Below are 19,666 nucleotides of genomic sequence, written 5' to 3'. Positions count from 1 at the left end.
TCTGGTCTTGGCCATTGTGGAGAGGTTGGAGTCTGTTTGATTGAGTGTGTGGACAGGTGTCTTTTATACAGGTAACGAGTTCAAACAGGTGCAGTTAACACAGGTAATGAGTGGAGAACAGGAGTGCTTCTTAAAGAAAAACAGTGAGAGCCGGAATTCTTACTGGTTGGTAGGTGATCAAATACTTATGTCATGCAATAAAATGCAAGTTAATTACTTAAAAATCATACAATGTGATTTTCTGGATTTTTTGTTTTAGATTCCGTCTCTCACAGTTGAAGTGTACCTATGAATTACAAAATTACAGACCTCTACATGCTTTGTAAGTAGGAAAACCTGCAAAATCGGCAGTGTATCAAATACTTGTTCTCCCCACTGTATATATGAATTATTAACACCAACCTAAATCTATTTATTCCTACCTCATGCCCTCAACCTATTATCCAACGTCACCATGACATCGCCTACAAGTGTGTGATCGGGGAGAAGCAGTCTCAGCCTATCTTGTTCTTATTGTACTATCTTTGGTGGCACAATTCCATATGACATCACATCCTGTTAATATTTATTTTTTTCACACGACGTCCGGGAGTGGTCAAAATATCGTCTTTGCGGCTGATAAGTGGAACTTGCCCTCTATTTTAGCGTTCCCATGCTGTATACCGGATAACAGCCAAGAAAGACACCAAACTCATTACGAGGTGAGACGTTTGCTATCTCTATGCACTTTTGTAGAAGTATGTACAAGTGGAAATCGATATCAGAAGCGGGTTTTGATTGATCTTTTATCTTGGTCAAACATACCGCTGTTTGCGCGCACGTCTGTTGATTGACAGATTATCAGCCAATAGTCGGCTGTCGACAGCTTTCTAATTTGTATCTATCCAATCGAGAGCTGCTCCTTGAAAGAACGTGGCGGGTCTAGAAAAGTAGCAGGAAGAAAGTATCAGAAGTCTCAAATATATTTTTTGCGATCTGTTTTGATTTTGGGGAAGTAGTTAGGGCACTTAAAAGGGACATACACGTTTAGCTGCATAGTTTTTAAAATAGCCAAAAGTTATGGGGAAGTTATGGTCTTAGTTCCTGAGAACAGTGTTTGTTATGGTTTTAGTTCCTGTTTTGGAACCGACAATAAGGCCTATTACATTGTGGGAATGTTTCTCGAGTCTTGCTATCATACCATGTTGCAATACGTTATGTTTTTTTGTTGTTGTTTTTTTGGGATTCCCATTAGCTTTTGCAGAAGCAGCAGCTACACTAGACATGATGTCTACATTCAGTTGATGACACTTACAAGAGGTTCTCTCATACTTTCTTCTTCTGCTTTCTCCTTTTCTTGTTGTATGCCTCATTATTATAATTTAATTGCATGATCTACTGATATCATTCCTTCAGATTATTTTAACTAGGATCATTGCTATACGGTATCCTTGGGACGTCTCTACTCCATTGAAATGTAAAATGGTTAAGGTAAGGGTTATTGTTAAGGTTAGGGGTTAGGGACCTCTCAAGGATCCCAGATCTTTTAACTAGGCTCAGGTTAGCCAAGTACCTCAACTCCTCCATGGAGTTGAGAGCACACTAGAGTTTTTGAAATGAACGTCTGACTCCTTCGAGTCGATATGCAGTCGATACTTTAAAAATGTAAATTCTTAAACCCTTACCATGTACCTATGTTTGTCCTCTGTTGTTGTGTGCCTTTCCTTGTTTGCTGAAATCCATTGTTTTTTAAATAAAATGTGAATCAAATACAACCACCGCCTGTTTGCTCATTGCTGTTTCTCTAAGATGACAACTCAACAAGAATGCCAATTGGATCTCAATGAGGAAACAGTCGGTAGTTGTATTTGTATGGATTTCAGCAAACAAAGAAAGGCACGCTTCAACAGAGGACATAGGTACACGGTACGGGTTTAAGAATTTACATTTTATACGTATCGACTGCATAGCTAGTCGGAGGTTCATAAAAAAAAAAAAAAAATGTTGTCCGCACTCAACTCCGTGGAGGATGTACTTGGCTAGGCACAGGTTTGCTTTGTTTCCCAACCTATTGGCTGTGAAGGTGTGTACTGAAAGTGCAGTAGGCTAGGCCTACAACATTCCTGTTTTATCATTGTAACCCACATCATTTTGTCCTTGAAGGCTGCCACAGCACTGCTGCCCTCATGAATTAAATTATAAGGGTCAGTCGAATAGGATATTTCCACAGCCTATGTTTCAGACAGCTGCCATTTTGAGAATGACAAAACAGCCAATCTTTTAGGTCCATGTGGATCTGTTTTAACATTAGACGTACATACGTATACAAAAACCTGCCTTCTTTCTCTGAACACTTTTCTGTCATATTTGAGTGTGTTAGTTTTGTAGGCTAATTTACATGTTTGTTGGGTCCAACTGTAGGAAGTTCTGGTGTTGGTGGAGGCGGTTTCCGTTAGTGTAGTAGCTGCGGACAGTGTCCAAATCCAAAGATGGCTACTGGAAAGAGTAAGAACCAGAGCTCTCTGGTGCTGCACAAGGTGATCATGGTGGGAAGTGGAGGTGTTGGGAAGTCAGCTCTCACTTTGCAGTTCATGTATGACGAGGTAAGAGCGAAAAGTTTGGTCCTTACCAGACTCCGTACATTTCTCCCTTTGTAGCATGTGGTCTGGACACCCAGGCTAAAGAGAGACTTGGGCAAGCTGCCACTCAAACCTCCATTACTGCTTTACCAATGAAAATAGTTTTTAAGATTCTGTAAATAAAATAATTCCCTCCTTCACTCCCTCCCTCCTCCTAGTTTGTGGAGGATTACGAGCCCACCAAGGCAGACAGCTACAGGAAGAAGGTGGTGCTGGATGGAGAGGAGGTCCAGATCGACATCCTGGACACAGCTGGACAGGAGGACTATGCTGCCATCAGAGACAACTACTTCAGGAGCGGAGAGGGCTTCCTGCTAGTCTTCTCCATCACCGAACACGAGTCGTTCACCGCCACCTCAGAGTTCAGGTACATCCACTGATAGGCCGATTATAGTACATCAAACACATGATCAACTGACCAATGACAGGCTATGCCTTACCCATGTACAGTATATGGCCAGGACCACATGACCTGACCAGGAAATATTCTGGCTATATACATGTATTTAGTTAGAACATTTAGTGCTTTATATATGTTAGCAGTGAGTGATCCACATTTCACAAGAGATGTGTGTATTGTATGTAGAAGGGCAATTCCATGGTAACGGAATTAGGCTTTGACTAAGTTTTTTCACTTAAAAATGTATGCCAAACAAAAAACATTTAAAAGTTTAAGAAACCATAGAACTCTATGCAGAAGGACTATTTTGAACAATTTCCACTGAAACACGTACAAAAACGAGTGGAAGAACTGTGCAGATGCAAACTTTGGTAATGGAATTATGGTAAAATCTCCCTCAGGTTTTTATACGACCACATTTTCCAAAAACAGTTGAATATCTGCTCAGAATTAAGATTCAAAGATGTCTGCAGAAAGAATGTGGGGTCAGCTATGACATGGTACCTTGCGTTTCAATAAATCTCTTTTTGTTATTAAACTACAGTAAGTGAAGTGGATTTACACCCGGTACCGGAATTACGGTAAAGGAATTACATCATGGGTCCTTGATCTGTACTACACAGAAATGCATAATTATAGATATGAATGTCATTCTCCTCATGTTTTACAAGTTTGGACATCACAGTGCAGCACAGTAGAGTACAGTAGAGTACAGTAGAGTAGAGTGCAGTATAATACAGTAGGGTAGAGTTCAGTGCAGTAGAGTACATTACAGTAGAGTTCAGTAACAGTACAGTACAATATACTCTACTGCACTGTACTCTACTTTTCTTTACTGTATTGTACTGTACTGCAGGGGTCGCGTTAACGCAGGATTCTGCATTTTTCACACAGAAAAGGAAATCTAAAACGCAGGAAAAATATCTTGCTGCGTTTTGTAAATGCAGATCTGCTTTTTATTGTAAATTCTGCTTGGCTTCAGTCAGGGTTCTCTCCAAATCATGAATGTAAAATGACCAATTCTGTGCTTCAGTTGCACTTCTCCACTCGGATGAATATTGCTCTCGTCATTGGATCACCAGACAGCGCTCTGACTGATGTGTAGGCTACTTTTCTACAGTACTTTCCTACGGGGTAGTTTTTCTATGGTACCAAGTTAAAATGCAAGATTAACTTCAAGCAAAACATTAGGAAATGTAGCTGGCTACATTCTTTCTATGATAAACATTAGAAATGTTTATGCAAAAAAGCTGATTTACTGATTTACTTGTGTGGCTGCTAGCCAAATAGCGTTGCAATTCTGTTGTCATCTGATGAAAAAGATTTTCTGGCGAATGTGTTGCATTAATGTATTTTTTTGTGAATAAAAAGAGTTGCAAGCCCCTTATCACTCTATTGAAGCAAACGAACATTGACTTTCAATATGAAATGCAGTTGAAATGGTTTAAAACACAGATTTTTTTTGATGGTCTGTGTTTTGAAAATGCTGATTTCTGAAAGCTAATGTGACACCTGGTATTGTACTACAACTGTACTCTTCTGTACTCTAGTCACTGTACTGTACGCTCTACTCATTGTACTTTACTCACTGTACTATGCTATCCAAACTTGTGAAACATACAACTATGATAGGTTCAGATTTGGTCCGGTCCGTCTGTGGACGTGAACATACAGTGCCTTCAAAAAGTATTAATACCCCTTGACTTATTCCACATTTTGTTGTTACTGCCTGAATTCAAAATTGATTAAATATATTTTTTTCTCACCCATCTACACACAATACCCATAATGACAAAGTGAAAATATGTTTTTATAATTTGAAATATCAAATTTATTCACACCCCTGAGTCAATACTTTGTAGAAGCACATTTGGCAGTGATTACAGCTGTGAGTCTTTCTGGGTTAGTCTAAGAGCTTTCCACAGCTGGATTGTGCCCAAAATTCTTCAAGTTCTGTCAAATTGGTTGCTGATCATTGCTAGACAACCATTTTCAGTTCAACCATTTAAGTCAACTGTAACTCAGCCACTCAGGAACATCCACTGTCTTCTTGATGAGCAACTCCAGTGTAGCTTTGACCTTGTGTTTGAGGTTATTGTCCTGCTGAAAGGTGAATTAATCTCCCAGTGTCTGGTGGAAAGCAGACTGAGACCGGTTTTCCTCTAGGATTTTGCCTGTGCTTAGCTCCATTCCGTTTAAAAAAAATCCTGAACAACTCCCCAGTCCTTAACGTTACAAGCAAACCCATAACATGATGCAGCCACCACTATGCTTGAAAATATGGAGAGTGGTACTCAGTAATGTGTTGTATTGGATTTTCCCCAAATACAGTGCCTTGCAAAAGTATTCATCCCCCTTGGCATTTATCCTATTTTGTTGCATTACAACCTGTAATTTAAATTGATTTTTATTTGGATTTCATGTAATGGACATACACAAAATAGTAAAAATTGGTGAAGTGGAATGAAAAAAATAACGTGTTTCAAAACAAAAAAGTCTGAAATATAAATAACGGAAAAGTGGTGCGTGTATATGTATTCACCCCCTTTGCTATGAAGCCCCTAAATAAGATCTGGAGCAACCAATTACCTTCAGAAGTCACATAATTAGTTAAATAAAGTCCACTTGTGTGCAATCTAAGTGTCACATGATCTGTCACATGATCTCAGTATATATACACCTGTTTTGAAAGGCCCCAGAGTCTGCAACACCACTAAGCAAGGGGCAGCACCATGAAGACCAAGGAGCTCTCCAAACAGGTCAGGGACAAAGTTGTGGAGAGGTACAGATCAGGGTTGGGTTATGAAAAAATATCCGACATTTTGAACATCCCACGGAGCACCATTAAGTCCATTATTAAAAAATGGAAAGAATATGGCACCACAACAAACCTGCCAAGAGAGGGCCGCCCACCAAAACTCACAGACCAGGCAAGGAGGACATTAATCAGAGAGGCAACAAAGACACCAAAGATAACCCTGAAGGAGCTGCAAAGCTCCACAGCGGAGATTGGAGTATCTGTCCATAGGACCACTTTAAGCCATACACTCCACAGAGCTGGGCTTTACGGAAGAGTGGCCAGAAAAAAGCCATTGCTTAAAGAAAAAAATAAGCAAACACGTTTGGTGTTCGCCAAAAGGCATGTGGGAGACTCCCCAAACATATGGAAGAAGGTACTCTGGTCAGATGAGACTAAAATTGAGCTTTTTGGCCATCAAGGAAAATGCTATGTCTGGTGCAAACCCAACACCTCTCATCACCCTGAGATCACCATCCCCACAGTGAAGCATGGGGGGGTGAATAGTTATGCACGCTCAAGTTCTTGCTCTTGTTTCTTTCACAAGAAAAAATATTTTGCATCTTCAAAGTGGTAGGCATGTTGTGTAAATCAAATGATACAACCCCCCCCAAAATCCATTTTAATTCCTGGTTGTAAGGCAACAAAATAGGAAAAATGCCAAGGGGGTTGAATACTTTCACAAGCCACTATATTCAGGACAAAAAGTGAATTGCTTTGCCACATTTTTTTCAGTATTACTTTAGTGCCTTGTTGCAAACAAGCATTTGTATTCTGTACAGGCTTCCTCCTTTTCACTCTGCCAATTAGGTTAGTATTGTGGAGTAACTACAATGTTGTTGATCCATCCTCAGTTTTCTCCTATCACAGCCATTAACGTCACTATTGGCCTCATGGTGAAATCCTTAAGCAGTTTCCTTCCTCTCTGGCAACTGAGTTAGGAAGGACGCCTGTATCTTTAGTGACTGGGTGTATTGATACACCATCCAAAGTATAATTAATAACTTCACCATGCTCAAAGGGGTAGTCAATGTCTGCTCCCCCCCACACTTTATTTATGCTCGCCATAACAAAGGGGTTGAATACTTCTTGACTCAAGACATTTCAGCTTTTCATTTTTAATTAATTAGTTAAAATTTTGAAAAATATAATTCCACTTTCACATTTATGGGGTATTGTGTGTAGGCCAGTGACATTAAATCTCAATTTAATAAATGTTCAATTCAGGCTGTAAATCAAGGGGTGTGAATACTTTCTGAAGTCACTGTAAAGGCCAGTGTGGATTAACTAAATTTAAACTACTTTCAACGTCCATGGACATCCTGTGTCAGTCGGTTCTCAGTGGGTGAGGATGCTGATTAGATTAAATGGAGAGGTGGCTCAAGGGTAGGTGTCAGTAAGAGCTGGGAGAGGTTACTTTAACTGGAGAGTGAGAGAGAGGCAGGGAGGGATTGTCCAGAATGACTGTTTTAGACTCTTGGTTTGACCACCAGACAACATAGAAAACAGTTATGAGCTGAACATTCTGTAACAGTATGCCAGTGGAGTGGAGGATAGTAGCAGGTTACCCAACTGTGGTTGGTGACTATTATGATTTCCCATTGTAGCCAATTCAGTTGCAGTAGTTCAGTTACTGATAATGTTTTTTGTGGTAATTCTGTTAACAATTTGGTAACGAACTTATGAGTTTTAATCACTTAATAATTCAAACAAAATGTATATCAGTAAAATCACTAACTAATTGGTTACTTGTTACTTCTGTGAACGTTCATTCTCCTCCCTCCTTATGAGGGAGGGAAATTAGAAAATACCTTAAAGATATGCGTTTTTGGTAACGTATTCACATGGCAATAAATGTATTGATATTAATTGGCAGGGGTCTTTACGTCAACATTGTGTTTTGATGTATTTCTGAAACTTTTTAAAATACTTTTTCCATCTGTTTATCCAGAAATCAAAGCCTTTACTTATGCCATAAAAAAAGGAAAATTGTTTAAAAAATATGTATATATGCCTTCATTTCCAAAAAATATAGACCTTAGCTTTCATTTGACACCTCATTTGATGTGAACTTCATGTTGGTGCTCATGGGTCCTTTTTCAATGGAAATGCCCAGAACAAAAAATACATCTGCACACCCCAGTGCTAAGTTTATTAGGACAGTGTTTAGATCCAACTGGGTCTTCATCAGGACTAATGTATTGTCTTCCCAGGGAGCAGATTATGCGGGTGAAAGCAGAAAACGATACCATCCCTCTGTTGGTGGTGGGGAACAAATCGGATCTGGAGGACCGCAGGCAGGTGTCGTTGGACGAGGTCAGGGCCAAGGCAGAGGAGTGGGGGGTGCAGTACGTGGAGACCTCAGCCAAGACACGAGCCAACGTTGACAAGGTATGTTACCAAACCTAAACATACTGTGCATTTTGCTACAGTAGGACTAGGAACAATACACCTTCATGTAATTTCTTACTTAGGATTTCTACATTTAGATGGGGGATTAGGTTATAGAAATATGTTTTAAGACATGAGATATCAGAAGCAACAAGCAAGCATGATTTAAAAACAACCTTTACAGTAAATCAACATCCATTGTCAATGTAAATATAGGGTTGAAATAATAACCGTCCTTTCTTTTCAGGTATTCTTTGATCTCATGAGGGAAGTGCGAAAAAAGAAAATGTCAGAGAGCAAGGATAAGGGTGGAAAAGAAGGCAAGATCAAGAAGGCTTTCAAATGCTGTCTGCTTTGAACTAGACCAGACCTTTCAGTCAGACACACGAGCCAAACCAGACAAGAGCCTCCACAGCACAGTGGAATTAGACCGGGACATGTTCATTAGGACATACTGTAGCAAAATATTTCGAAACCTTTTGCAACGGAAAACAAAAATGAGCGTTTCTTATTGGACAATATATTATTTCTTCCTTTGGAGAATTTTCTTCAGTTTCTTGCCTACTGAACACAACCTAGATCTACAGCTCCTTCCCACTGAACTGAGACTTTAGCCTTTAACACGCATATCTTATCCATATACAGTAACTCTCACATTGTGGCAGTCAGAGGGGTGACCTTATCACTAACCGATCTTAGTTATGCAAACCATCCTTTATGCCACTGTTGGGGACAGGTCCAGAGGGTACTCTTTAGATGAAGTGCCTGAACATTGATCATGAATATATAGATTATGATCGCAGACAATCACTCACTCGCACACTACTTAAATATGGCCTTGGTTTGTTACTTGTAGGATTAAGTATCCTATGCTGTTTGATGTCTTACTGTTTGCACTGCAATCAATTTTATATTCCTACTTCCACTACACTATTTTTACTTTTTTATTTATGGTGCACTGCATGAAAATCTGTCATAATTAAGTCACTTTATTCATAATCCAACATTATCCACATGTACAATCCAACATGTACTATATCCATATCATGTTTTTTTTTTTTTTTTTTACAAATTTGGCTGACAGCACTTTTTCTCCACAAAAATGTCAACGTTTCAGTGTTGTCTTTCTAATTCTAAACTTGAAACTGAAGCATTAAACTAAATTACTGTTTGTATGTACACTTATTACGGGTTATATACAAACTGTTTCTGTGTTGCCAAATAAACTTATTCTCCTCTTTGTAATGAATTTGCAGTGTCTCAGTATTTAAAAGACGCCCCCGTACATCCTAAATTGAAATGGAATTGACCCCAACCCTGCTGTCCAGCTTCTGTGTCTGTCAACTCCTGAGAGTCTGTCTATCAGTTGCCAGTCATTCAAGGTCAAAGGTGCTGTTCAAAATTTGCATGAAAGTGCGTTAAAGAATTGCGGCCTTGTCGGATGTGCTGGACTATTTGTTGCTGGTGTGGTTTGACTAGTGCCTTTGATGTGTTTGAGGGCAGCAGAGCACCAAAAGGTTTTATGTTTATGAGTGTCATAAAACACCATTCTGGTGCTGTTCAACTTGACTTTGAATGAATGGACGAAAGAGGCCTTATGTGGCCTTCAGTCTGTTAACACTCTGGTGTAAAGCGGCAGGACAGGGTCATATTCATTAGGGCACATTGTAGCAAAACATTTTTTCTGCATAAAACTAAACCAAACTAAAGTGTTTCTTATTGGACAAGTCCAGGTAGTTCCTCCCTGTTTTAGCCTGTTTTCTTCCATTTGCTGCTTAATGAATACGATCCAGGTCAGCCTTAGATCCAGTAGCACACAGATGGCATGTCCCATTGGCAGCTGGTTAACCTCTTCCCACGCCCAAGTACATCCTATCTCACTGACACTACAACACCTATGGCCTGAGAAACTTCAAGTTCTGAAGACCCTTTTAGCTTGGCAAGACAGCCCTCTACTGGCTCAAGTCGTTCAGTCACTAAACACAGAATAAGAGACTAACCACAGCTTCATCCATTTTTACATTTTAGTCATTTAGCAGACACTCTTATCCAGAGCGACTTACAGGAGCAATTAGGGTTAAGTGCCTTGCTCAAGGGCACATTGACAGATTTTTCACCTAGTCGGATCGGGGATTAGAACCAGCGACCTTTCGGTTACTGGCAAAACGTTCTTAACCACTAAGCTACCTGCCACCATCTGACCTATAGCCTCTCTGTAGACGGCAGGATTTTGCAATATCATGTCCTCCTGCAGTCAGAATATAATACAACATCTTTGCTGTAACATAGTTGAGTTGTTTGCCTCGGGTTCATCAGCCACAGCAGTCTGAAATTGAACACTAGGTGGAGGCAGAGAATCTTGAAAGGTAAGAGAGAATTATTTAGTTTCCTTCTGCTGAACATGTACAACTAGGCCTGTCTTTGTCAGCAGTAGAGGGAGGTGCTGAGCGTGTGACTTATACAGCCTGACTCCACTCCTTCCAGCTGACTGCCCTTACCTGACCTGGTTATTAGTGTTACTGTATACATACTGTATTCACAGTCATGTCATAGAAAATAATGTGTATACAGTAGAAATAGAATGGCTAGAATTCTGATTCTATGGTGGTTGTAGAAATTAAAATGACTAGAATTCTGATTCAATGGCTGTTGATTCTAGAATGGTGAATGTGGAAAGGCAAATTAGGCTCAGTGTTGTTGCTGTGTACATATTCACAGTCAAGGCATAGAAAGAAAGGACCATGTCAACAAAATCATACCACATTAAATCAAATGTTTCAGCAGAAATTAGACTTTACTTACAGAACATTGGCACTTCAATGACATGATATTGCTCCTATTTACAACAAACACAGCATGTCACAGACCAGGCAGAGCCCATTGAGACAATTGAGAATCTGATATTTACCTGCATTTACAAGTACAGTAGTATGAAAAATATTTCCCCTCAAAAGTCAAATGGTACATCCCTTAAGTTTTTCGAACAACTAAAAGATTGAGATCGATACATTCAATTTCTGTACAGCTTCACATCAACAAACTTTACATTTGTACATCATCTGATTGATCTTTAAACATATTTCACTAGTTCACAGATGAAGCATATATTTACATCACAGTTGTGGAGAATGTCTGATACTATTACTAAGTGATGATGATGATGATGATAAGGTAGAAATGCACTGTGCAATAAAAACAAAAAACACACAATCCAGGTCTCCCTTGAAAAATAGGTGTTTGACCTTAAAGGGATAACCTGGTAAAATAAAATAAAAATTCCAGCGCTTCAGTCTATTTCATGGTGAAGTTATATACTGTTTAAGTCCCAAATGGCTCCCTATTTAGTGCACTACTTTTGGCCAGAGCCTGGTCAAAGGTAGCGCACTATATAAGGAATAGGGTGCCATTTGGGACACAGTCGTGAGTGATCTGATTGGACCAAAGTTCCCCATTGCATAACAGCTTTTGTAAACACACCGACTTTCAGTAGATACACATCCTTTAAAATCACAAAACTAACTCATGAAACATTGTAAACATTGTCAGCATAGTACTGCATAAACCCACAGCAGAAGTCTCAGCAAAATCAAGTTTGACCAAGCCAACCAAGCCAGCTTTCTGATTTCAAAAGAACAATCACATCTATTGATTCAACCTGAAATCATGGGAATAAAATCACTATGTGGGTTTCAATTGTAAAAAAAGAACAGTATTGATGGTGATTAATTAATCTATTTGTCAGTGTACAGAGCTTCATGTTGCTCGTCCCAATTATTTGCATTGCCACTGGACTTATGGAGAGCACTTTTATACAGCATATATCTATTGCAATGCTTTCCCATAACAATCATTTCTAATTCCAGCAGGACTTTACACAAGGGGAAACGTTTTCTTGAACTTTTCTGCTCTTATAAAAATAACTCATTTAAATTTCATTAAACCTTAATTTACGACATAGTAAATGTACACTAGTTAAATTACACAAATCTAGATGACACCATATAGCTTAAATTTCCCATAGTGGTGTCTATAGGGGGTCTAATCATACATAGCAGTGAATAGGCTACATGTTCAGCTGAAAAGTGCTGTCCATTCCCAAGAAGCAAAAAGGGTCTCATAAAAATATCTTAAGCAAATCTATAGCTTGAGCCTTATAGCTTTTCAACACTTGGTTAATTTGAAAACATGTTGTTTTACTCACAAGGCTAAAAACCTATTGGTCCTGAAAGCTCAGTCTTTTTATGTAATGTATGTACCGTCTGTATGTACCGTACTGTATACCAACTGCCTAAAATCCTAATGTACAGTACCATGGTACTTTTTATGCTCCATTTGCCAAAAACCCAGATGCTCTTATTCAGAGAGATCTGAATACCTCATATTCCATTTCAAAATCTGGTGCAATGACACTTGATCAACCACTATGTACTGTACCAACAAAATCCTGCATGACAAGGTCATTTTATGTGACTAGCGATAACAAAACCTGCATAAAAATACTACCCTTTTTGGGATAGTGGTTTAGCATCTTCGAGAGACTGATGTACCATCTGAATCAAAGTTGAATAGCTGCCTCAAAAATAACAACAACACCGCCACCAAGTGCCGAGCTCAATGACAGGTCATCAGCTAATGAGATGATGGTAAAGAAGGAGGGAGGCAGTGGAGGCTGCTGAGGGGAGGACGGCTCATAATAATGGCTGGAATGGAGTCAATGGAATGGTATCAAACACATCAAAGACGTGGTTTCCATGTTGTTGATACCATTCCATTGACTCCATTCCAGCCATTATTATGAGCCGTCCTCCCCTCAGCAGCCTCCACTGCTCCTAACCTACCCTGCCCTTACCCTGGTTTGGAACACCTTCAAAGGACTTTGAGTTGTAAGAACTTGCACTGGAGATGATTCTAATCTGTAGACAAATACATATAAAAAGCCCAAAAGTACCCATCTGATTGAAACAATCAGACAACCTATAGCCTCAATGAGAGAAAGGAGGAGATGATAAGATGAGTAGTAGCATAGTGTAGAAGTCAGAGCGCTTTACTAGGACCTTACATAGAATGGAGTTTAATGACGAATAGTTTTGATTGAAAAGAAATTGACTCTCTTATTAAGTCTATGGAGTAATGAAAGACAGAAAGACTAGTCTGTAAAGAAGCCACTGATATGACACATTGTGATGATGCACTGATGGGTTGAAAACAAACATCAGTCCACTTTCCTTTGAGTTGCCATGTTCATTATTAAAGTTTGTCAAAGTAATGACACTATTAGCAATATTATCCAATCCATCTACTGTTCTGTTTCTCACTTCTTTCTTGATCCTGGACCCTTGCTAATATCCCCAATTCCAGTTGATCATTGAACCTTCTTCCAATAATTCTCCAAAGTATCACGTTTTGTCGTCATAAAGTGCAACAGTGCTTTGTTTCCCCTCACAGGCCAGTTCGAGTGGTTGTCGGTAGTCGTCTCCATGGTTGTGACTGTAGTCTCTCTTGCCAGACTCAAGGTGGCGGATGTGGGAAGAGACTATTGTGACTGAGACTGAGGGAGTCAGACAGACAGGCTCCAGACAGACAGATAGACAGACAGGCTGTGGAAGAAGAGGGTGGTGCTTAGGCAAATGCAGCCCTGTGTCAGTCAGTCAATCAGTCAGTCAGTCCCAGCAGGGCTAAAGCCGACTCTGTCTGTCTCTACCTCTGGCTTTGTGGGTGTCAGAGACTCTATGGGTGTCAAGGGCTTTGTGGGTGTCAGAGACTCTATGGATGTCAGGGGCTTTGTAGGTGTCAGAGACTCTATGGATGTCAGGGGCTTTGTAGGTGTCAGAGACTCTATGGATGTCAGGGGCTTTGTAGGTGTCAGAGACTCTATGGATGTCAGGGGCTTTGTGGGCGTCAGGGGTTTGACCAGTTCCTCCTCATACACCTTGAGGATCGCCTCACAGACAAACCTGTACTGGCTCTGGAAGAAAACAGAGCAAAGAGACTGAGGTTAAATGAGAGTGACCAGTACTGATGAAAATGATCACTTCCTGTATTCATGGCACAGTCGGGAGTGTGTACAGTAGTTACACAGTGATAACTGTAGCATTTGACACCAAGGTCATAGAGAATCGCCGCGGGATGATTTTTGTTGGAGCGGATGGTCGAGGGGCCAGAACATAATTATAATAATATGTACACTGCAAATTTACATTTACATTTTAGTCATTTAGCAGACGCTCTTATCCAGAGCGACTTACAGTGCATACATTTTTCATACTGGCCCCCCGTGGGAAACGAACCCACAACCCTGGCGTTGCAAGCACCATGCTCTACCAACTGAGCTACAGGGGACTACAAATTGACCACAACTAAGCCCAATAAGAGACTGTAATTAAAAATAACAATAATTTCATACCTTGATTACATTGCGACATGATCACATTTCTTTTTATTCGTTGGAATGCTTGGGAACAGATTTCCTAAATTAAACACATTTTTTGCTGAATTCCTGGTGATTTTACAGTCTTATTTGACCAAGAGTGTGCAAAGCTGTCATCAAGGCAAAGGGTGGCTACTTTGAAGAATCTCAAATATAAAATATATTTTGATTTGTTTAACACTTTTTTTGGTTACTACATGATTCCATATGTGTTATTTCATAGTTTTGATGTCTTCACTATTATTCTACAATGTAGAAAAAAGTAAAAATTAAGAAAAAGCCTGGAATGAGTAGGTGTGTCCAAACTTTTGACTGGTACTGTATATCATGATTATTTGTGTCAAGAAGCTAAACCAGACACAACTTTTACGGAGATAACGGAATTCGGGAAAATACAAATTAGAATTGTTTATTAAAGCATTACTTTACTAGGTATATTGACAGAAAATAAATATATTGTACACCAAGGACCCGGGGAAGAGTTGCAGGGTAGAGGACAATAAAATACTGATTTGAAAGCTAAAAAAAAATATGTAGCTCGCGACATGTTGAATTTTTTAAAAGTAGCTCTCATGCTAGAAAAGTTTGGAGGCCCCTGATCTAAGCCAACCCCATCTTGCCCCATAGTTGCACACGCGTCGGCTTTGTTGCTAAACAACCAACCCGTCTATTGAGGATAGAGCCTCCGCTGTTCTCTTATAGTCTCATTGCTTTGCATCTATGCATCACAGATTAGATTACCGGGGTCTGGATCATCATGGCCCTCTGGTCTCTCATTGTCCTCACGATATCCAACGGATACACGGGCTGATTCCACTCAATCAAACACATGGCTGTTTCCATGGTGATGAGCACCCCCGTCCGACCAATCCCAGCGCTGCACAGAGGACGAGGAGAGTGAGATGAGGCTGAAGATGGCAGCAATGATAGAAGAGGATTCAAATCCTCAATCCCGCTACTTACACTGTAATCAATCACTGTTGCTACAACAACATGCAAAGTGTCTTATCGTCTGATTCGAAGAAAAAGGGAAAATGCTTTTCTTTAAGTCAGGTTATGAGGCAGATGTACAAAGGCTTATATTCTTTAAAGATGTTGTGTAAAAGGCCTTAGACCTACTTCAAAGCTGTATCAACAGTGAGATGGCTTACAGATGTTAGTTGAGGGGATAAGAGCTTACTTGTTAGTGAGTGCAGTATTTGTGTGAGAACAAGGCCTTACCTGCAGTGTACTATCACCGGCTCCTCCTTGCCCTCCCTCTTGCCTCGGACCAGACTGACAAAGTCCAGGAAGTCAGTGTAGTCGTCTGGGACACCGTGGTCAGGCCAGGCCATGTACTGGATCTGAGTCAGCGGCCTGCTCTCCTCACTCTGAATAGAATCAATCAATCATTCAAATGTATTATTATGTTTTTATACTTTTTTTCATACAGTTTTCACTAAGTGCAAGAAGTAATGTCGGTTAACCCAGAAATAAAATCTCAAGTAATTTTGGTCAGATGCTCGATGTTTACGTAGTCTGTCCATAAGAGATTATACAAGAAATGGTCCTTACCTCCAGGTGTGTGAGAGTTATCTCTCTGACCAGAAATGCTGATTTCCCTTCTTCTGTCACACAGGACACCTGGAAGTCCCCATGGGTAGCGATGGCACCAGGGTTGGGCCAATACTGATGACACTTCACCTGGGAATGAAACAAAAGGATAATTGGATATAAGAGGAAGTATAGTTTGTCTATTTTCTTTGTGGGGAATGGAAATGTCTTTAATTTCCACCTCATACGTTACCACTAGAAATTCCAAAACAAGACCAAAAGCATTGGGAAGGGGCTGAAATGGAGAGAGCAAACCCTGGTTGGGGACGTGACATACCCTTCCTCTCTCCACCTGCGTGGTGAGCATGACCACCATGTTGGAGCCCTGTTCCCAAGTCATCCTCCAGAAGTCAGAGCAGGTGGCTGGCAGAGGGCCCTGGCACGCGATGTAGCGGTTTACAGCACTGGACGCTGGGATCACCATCTATGGGCCAGGAGAATGGCATGGGTTGGCAAATATACACATATGTATAGCTGCATATTGGAACATTCATATATGTAAGCATAATCCATGTTTCAGTCTAAAAATGGTCTTCTGATGTGATTTAGGCATTGACAGCGTTGAGTATCTATCAAGCAAAGTTAGTCAATGTCTCTTTCCGGGGGTGTTTGTGTCTGTGTGAGATATTCATTACCTAGTCGAAGGAAGGTGTGCGGTCTTGGTAATAAAATCAAAGATTGTGGCGTATATATCAAAGAGTGTTGAGTATCAAGAAAATAAGAAGGGAGAAGGCCCTCACATTGATGTAATTTGCATTGATATAGTCCCCATCCTCGCCCTTCAGAATAACCCTGGTTGCATCATCTGTGAGACAGCAGATACAGGAAGAGTGTGAAAGGGGTGGCAGGTGAGACAGAGGGCATTTACGTACATCATTGTATGAGGAAGTACAGCATATGCGACAGAAGACGTCAGTTCTGATGGTTCAGTATACTCACATGGTGAAATGTCTCGATATCGATTTTTTGAAATGTTCTGAGGTAATTTCGCACATGACATTGTCAATCCAGGCCTTTTCCGGTAGAGTTGCTGAGAAACATCAAAACAAAAAACAATGGTTAACATTTGTCATAAGTTAACTGAAGTTCAGACTGGGCCTTGACATGAGCTTGGTTTCTAGGTTACTCTAAACCACAATTCTCACTGATAACCCATCAGTGGAACACAAACAGGAAACGTTTGAGGCAGTGTGGAACAATAACAGGAAGCAATAAACTTTCAATATTTCCTTTCCTCTCTCTATTTCACTCTCTTCCCTCTCTCTCTTTCTGGTTAATGACTTAGATGCTATCTGATCAGTCTTAGCCATGTGCAATGTGAAATACATTCTAGAACCAGTGGAAACTTTGAATAACCAACTGCATGATAATATCAAAGTGGACTGGGAGCAGTTTAGAGACACAAGGGCCATGGGGCCACAGAAGTAGCACTAGTTATTTGGCCCATGTGAACAACAAGCATAATACTGTAGTTAGTATGAGTGGACTAACATCCCACAACAGACAGAGCAAGGAGCCAGATGTTACACTGGATGTATAAATCTGAAGCATCCCATTGGAATTTCCACTCCACACCAAATATAGTGAGGAGAGGAAGCTTGGTGGCCGGCAGTGGGAGAGTATGGCGTGTTCTGTCGAATTCCTCATCAAAGAAACATTTGATCTCAATACAGTATTCTGTTCCCAAAACAAGAATCTGTTTACGGACAGAGTGGACTGTTTTGTGAACTTTACCCTTTGCCAACGTTTCCCAAAATTGCGTTGTTTAGAAGGAGTGCAAGGGCGAATTGAGTTATTGCACACTAGCACTTCACAGAGTAGGCGTTCCCTAACGGAATTATGCAAATACATGCTAAAATACACCAATAGGAACGCACTAGCTCGTGCTTGGCTCTGCCCACCTCCTTGCTTGTTCTACCCACTATGCTTCATTTGCTCCCACTGGAAACAACACCTGTGGTGTATCTTGGGTTAGTTATAAAAATCTTTGATCAGACTGTGCCTGTACGGACCCAGTACTCGCAGGTTGGCATTTCATTATAATATAATTTGGTGGGTGCTTATATTTGTCCTATTCCATGTGTTTTCTTGCATATCCCAACTCCCTCTGAGACACCCCTCGGAGAGTGGGGTCACGTCCAGGGTCAGCCATTGTCAACGGCGATCCTGGAGCAATTAGGGTTAAGTGCCTTGCTCATGGGCAAATCTACAGATTTTTCACTTTGTTGCTCTAACCATTAGGCTACCTGCCACCCTCATTAATGAAATCCCTTATTGGGATGACTCATGTATTGGAGGCAGCTCTGCAGCGAAGTCACCAGCTGGCACAGCAACAAAGTCATGAAATCTGATTTTAAACCTACCCCCCCCCCCCAAAAAAAAAAACACAACAACAACAAAAATATATACCACACTGCTAACCTTATGCCTAACCCTATACATGAAGTCCAAAAAATATAATTTTTGTTTTCATGAATTTTTACAATATAGCCAATTTTGACTTTGCAACTGGCCCATCTAGCGGAAATCGCTCAGCTCTGCCTCCAGGACAAGATTCATCCCAATAAACGTCAACCTTCCAAGTACTCAGGCCCTCCTTCAGCTAAACATAAACTATATATTGTAGTATATATTATACATCATATGTAGCATATGTGGACTAACATCAAACTGTTGCTGTACGGCCCCAGTGCTCAAGCCTTCTTTCAGCTGTAGTATGGAGTCTCTCCAGCAGGATGGGTGGTGGTCTGGCTGGGGCTGGTCCTGGGGAGCCCTCTCTGGGGAGTACTGGTAGTTAGACTCTGTATCTCCATCCTCCAGCTTCTCCTCCTCCACCAGGTCATACATGGCTGGAGGAACAACAGGAAGGACGACAGCATGGTTGAACATTGCACATCCATTGCAGGTGACAGGCACTCAGAAAAACCAAGCAACAACAACAGCAAAACAAAGAAAGGGTGTGGCAAAAAGGCAGCAGCCAAATTAAAAACGTCCCTCCTAAGTGATGACACTGTCAGACTGATGCTTTGCCTTAAAGCTGAGATCCGCATTAGGCGAGACAGTATCAATAGCTGCCCCAGGTGCATTTGATGTGGTTTTGGTTTGATGAGCTTCCAGAAACTTAATTTTAAAAAATCGTAGCACATACTCTTCTGTTCTATCACGCATGCAGTGATGTCCGAGGGAATAAAACAGTGTTTGTTGTTTGAAGTACTGTCTTTGTTGTTGTAATATCACAAACGGACGTGGCAGTTTCACCGCAAAGGATTCCAACTTTAATCAAACCAATGCCTTTAGTATAGTGGATCTGTATTGACCCAATATAGGACAGGCATGCTATGGTCCCTCACTCCCTCTTGTTTCAGGGACAGGCAAGCTATGGTCCCTCACTCCCTCTTGTTTCAGGGACAGGCAAGCTATGGTCCCTCACTCCCTCTTGT

General features: G+C 40.6%; 2 protein-coding genes across 3 annotated transcripts in view; one reads left to right on the top strand and one right to left on the bottom strand.

The window, feature by feature from the left end:
• The first annotated feature begins 576 nt into the window (after positions 1–576).
• Positions 577–9,449, top strand: LOC311124350 (ras-related protein ralB-B-like). Of its 2 annotated transcripts, XM_084198511.1 has the most exons (6): positions 594–701; positions 1,235–1,299; positions 2,401–2,582; positions 2,777–2,985; positions 8,029–8,206; positions 8,454–9,449. In XM_084198511.1, exons 3-6 carry the CDS (start codon positions 2,469–2,471, stop codon positions 8,562–8,564), a joined length of 612 nt encoding a protein of 203 aa, XP_084054637.1. In that variant the 5' UTR covers positions 594–701; positions 1,235–1,299; positions 2,401–2,468; the 3' UTR covers positions 8,565–9,449. The 2 variants fall into 2 exon arrangements, with proteins under 2 accessions (XP_084054636.1, XP_084054637.1); XM_084198510.1 differs by lacking the exon at positions 1,235–1,299 and having other exon boundaries at positions 577–701.
• Positions 9,450–13,041: 3,592 nt separating this feature from the next.
• Positions 13,042–19,666, bottom strand: part of LOC311124351 (tyrosine-protein phosphatase non-receptor type 4-like) — a gene marked incomplete at its 5' end in the record, with an annotated part of 7,665 nt that continues 1,040 nt past the window's right edge. Inside the window, 8 exons of the mRNA XM_084198512.1 lie at positions 13,042–14,171; positions 15,375–15,510; positions 15,855–16,003; positions 16,188–16,316; positions 16,504–16,650; positions 16,967–17,031; positions 17,166–17,256; positions 18,891–19,075. Coding sequence (XP_084054638.1) covers positions 13,863–14,171; positions 15,375–15,510; positions 15,855–16,003; positions 16,188–16,316; positions 16,504–16,650; positions 16,967–17,031; positions 17,166–17,256; positions 18,891–19,075 — 1,211 coding nt within the window. The remainder of the gene's footprint in view (positions 14,172–15,374; positions 15,511–15,854; positions 16,004–16,187; positions 16,317–16,503; positions 16,651–16,966; positions 17,032–17,165; positions 17,257–18,890; positions 19,076–19,666) is intronic.

The sequence above is a fragment of the Coregonus lavaretus genome, assembly GCF_964263955.1.
Source record: "Coregonus lavaretus genome assembly, contig: HAP1_SCAFFOLD_3592, whole genome shotgun sequence".
In the NCBI taxonomy this organism is placed as follows: domain Eukaryota; kingdom Metazoa; phylum Chordata; class Actinopteri; order Salmoniformes; family Salmonidae; genus Coregonus; species Coregonus lavaretus.
Note: the sequence above shows the minus strand (reverse complement) of the source record. Positions and strands in the feature narration are given on the sequence as shown.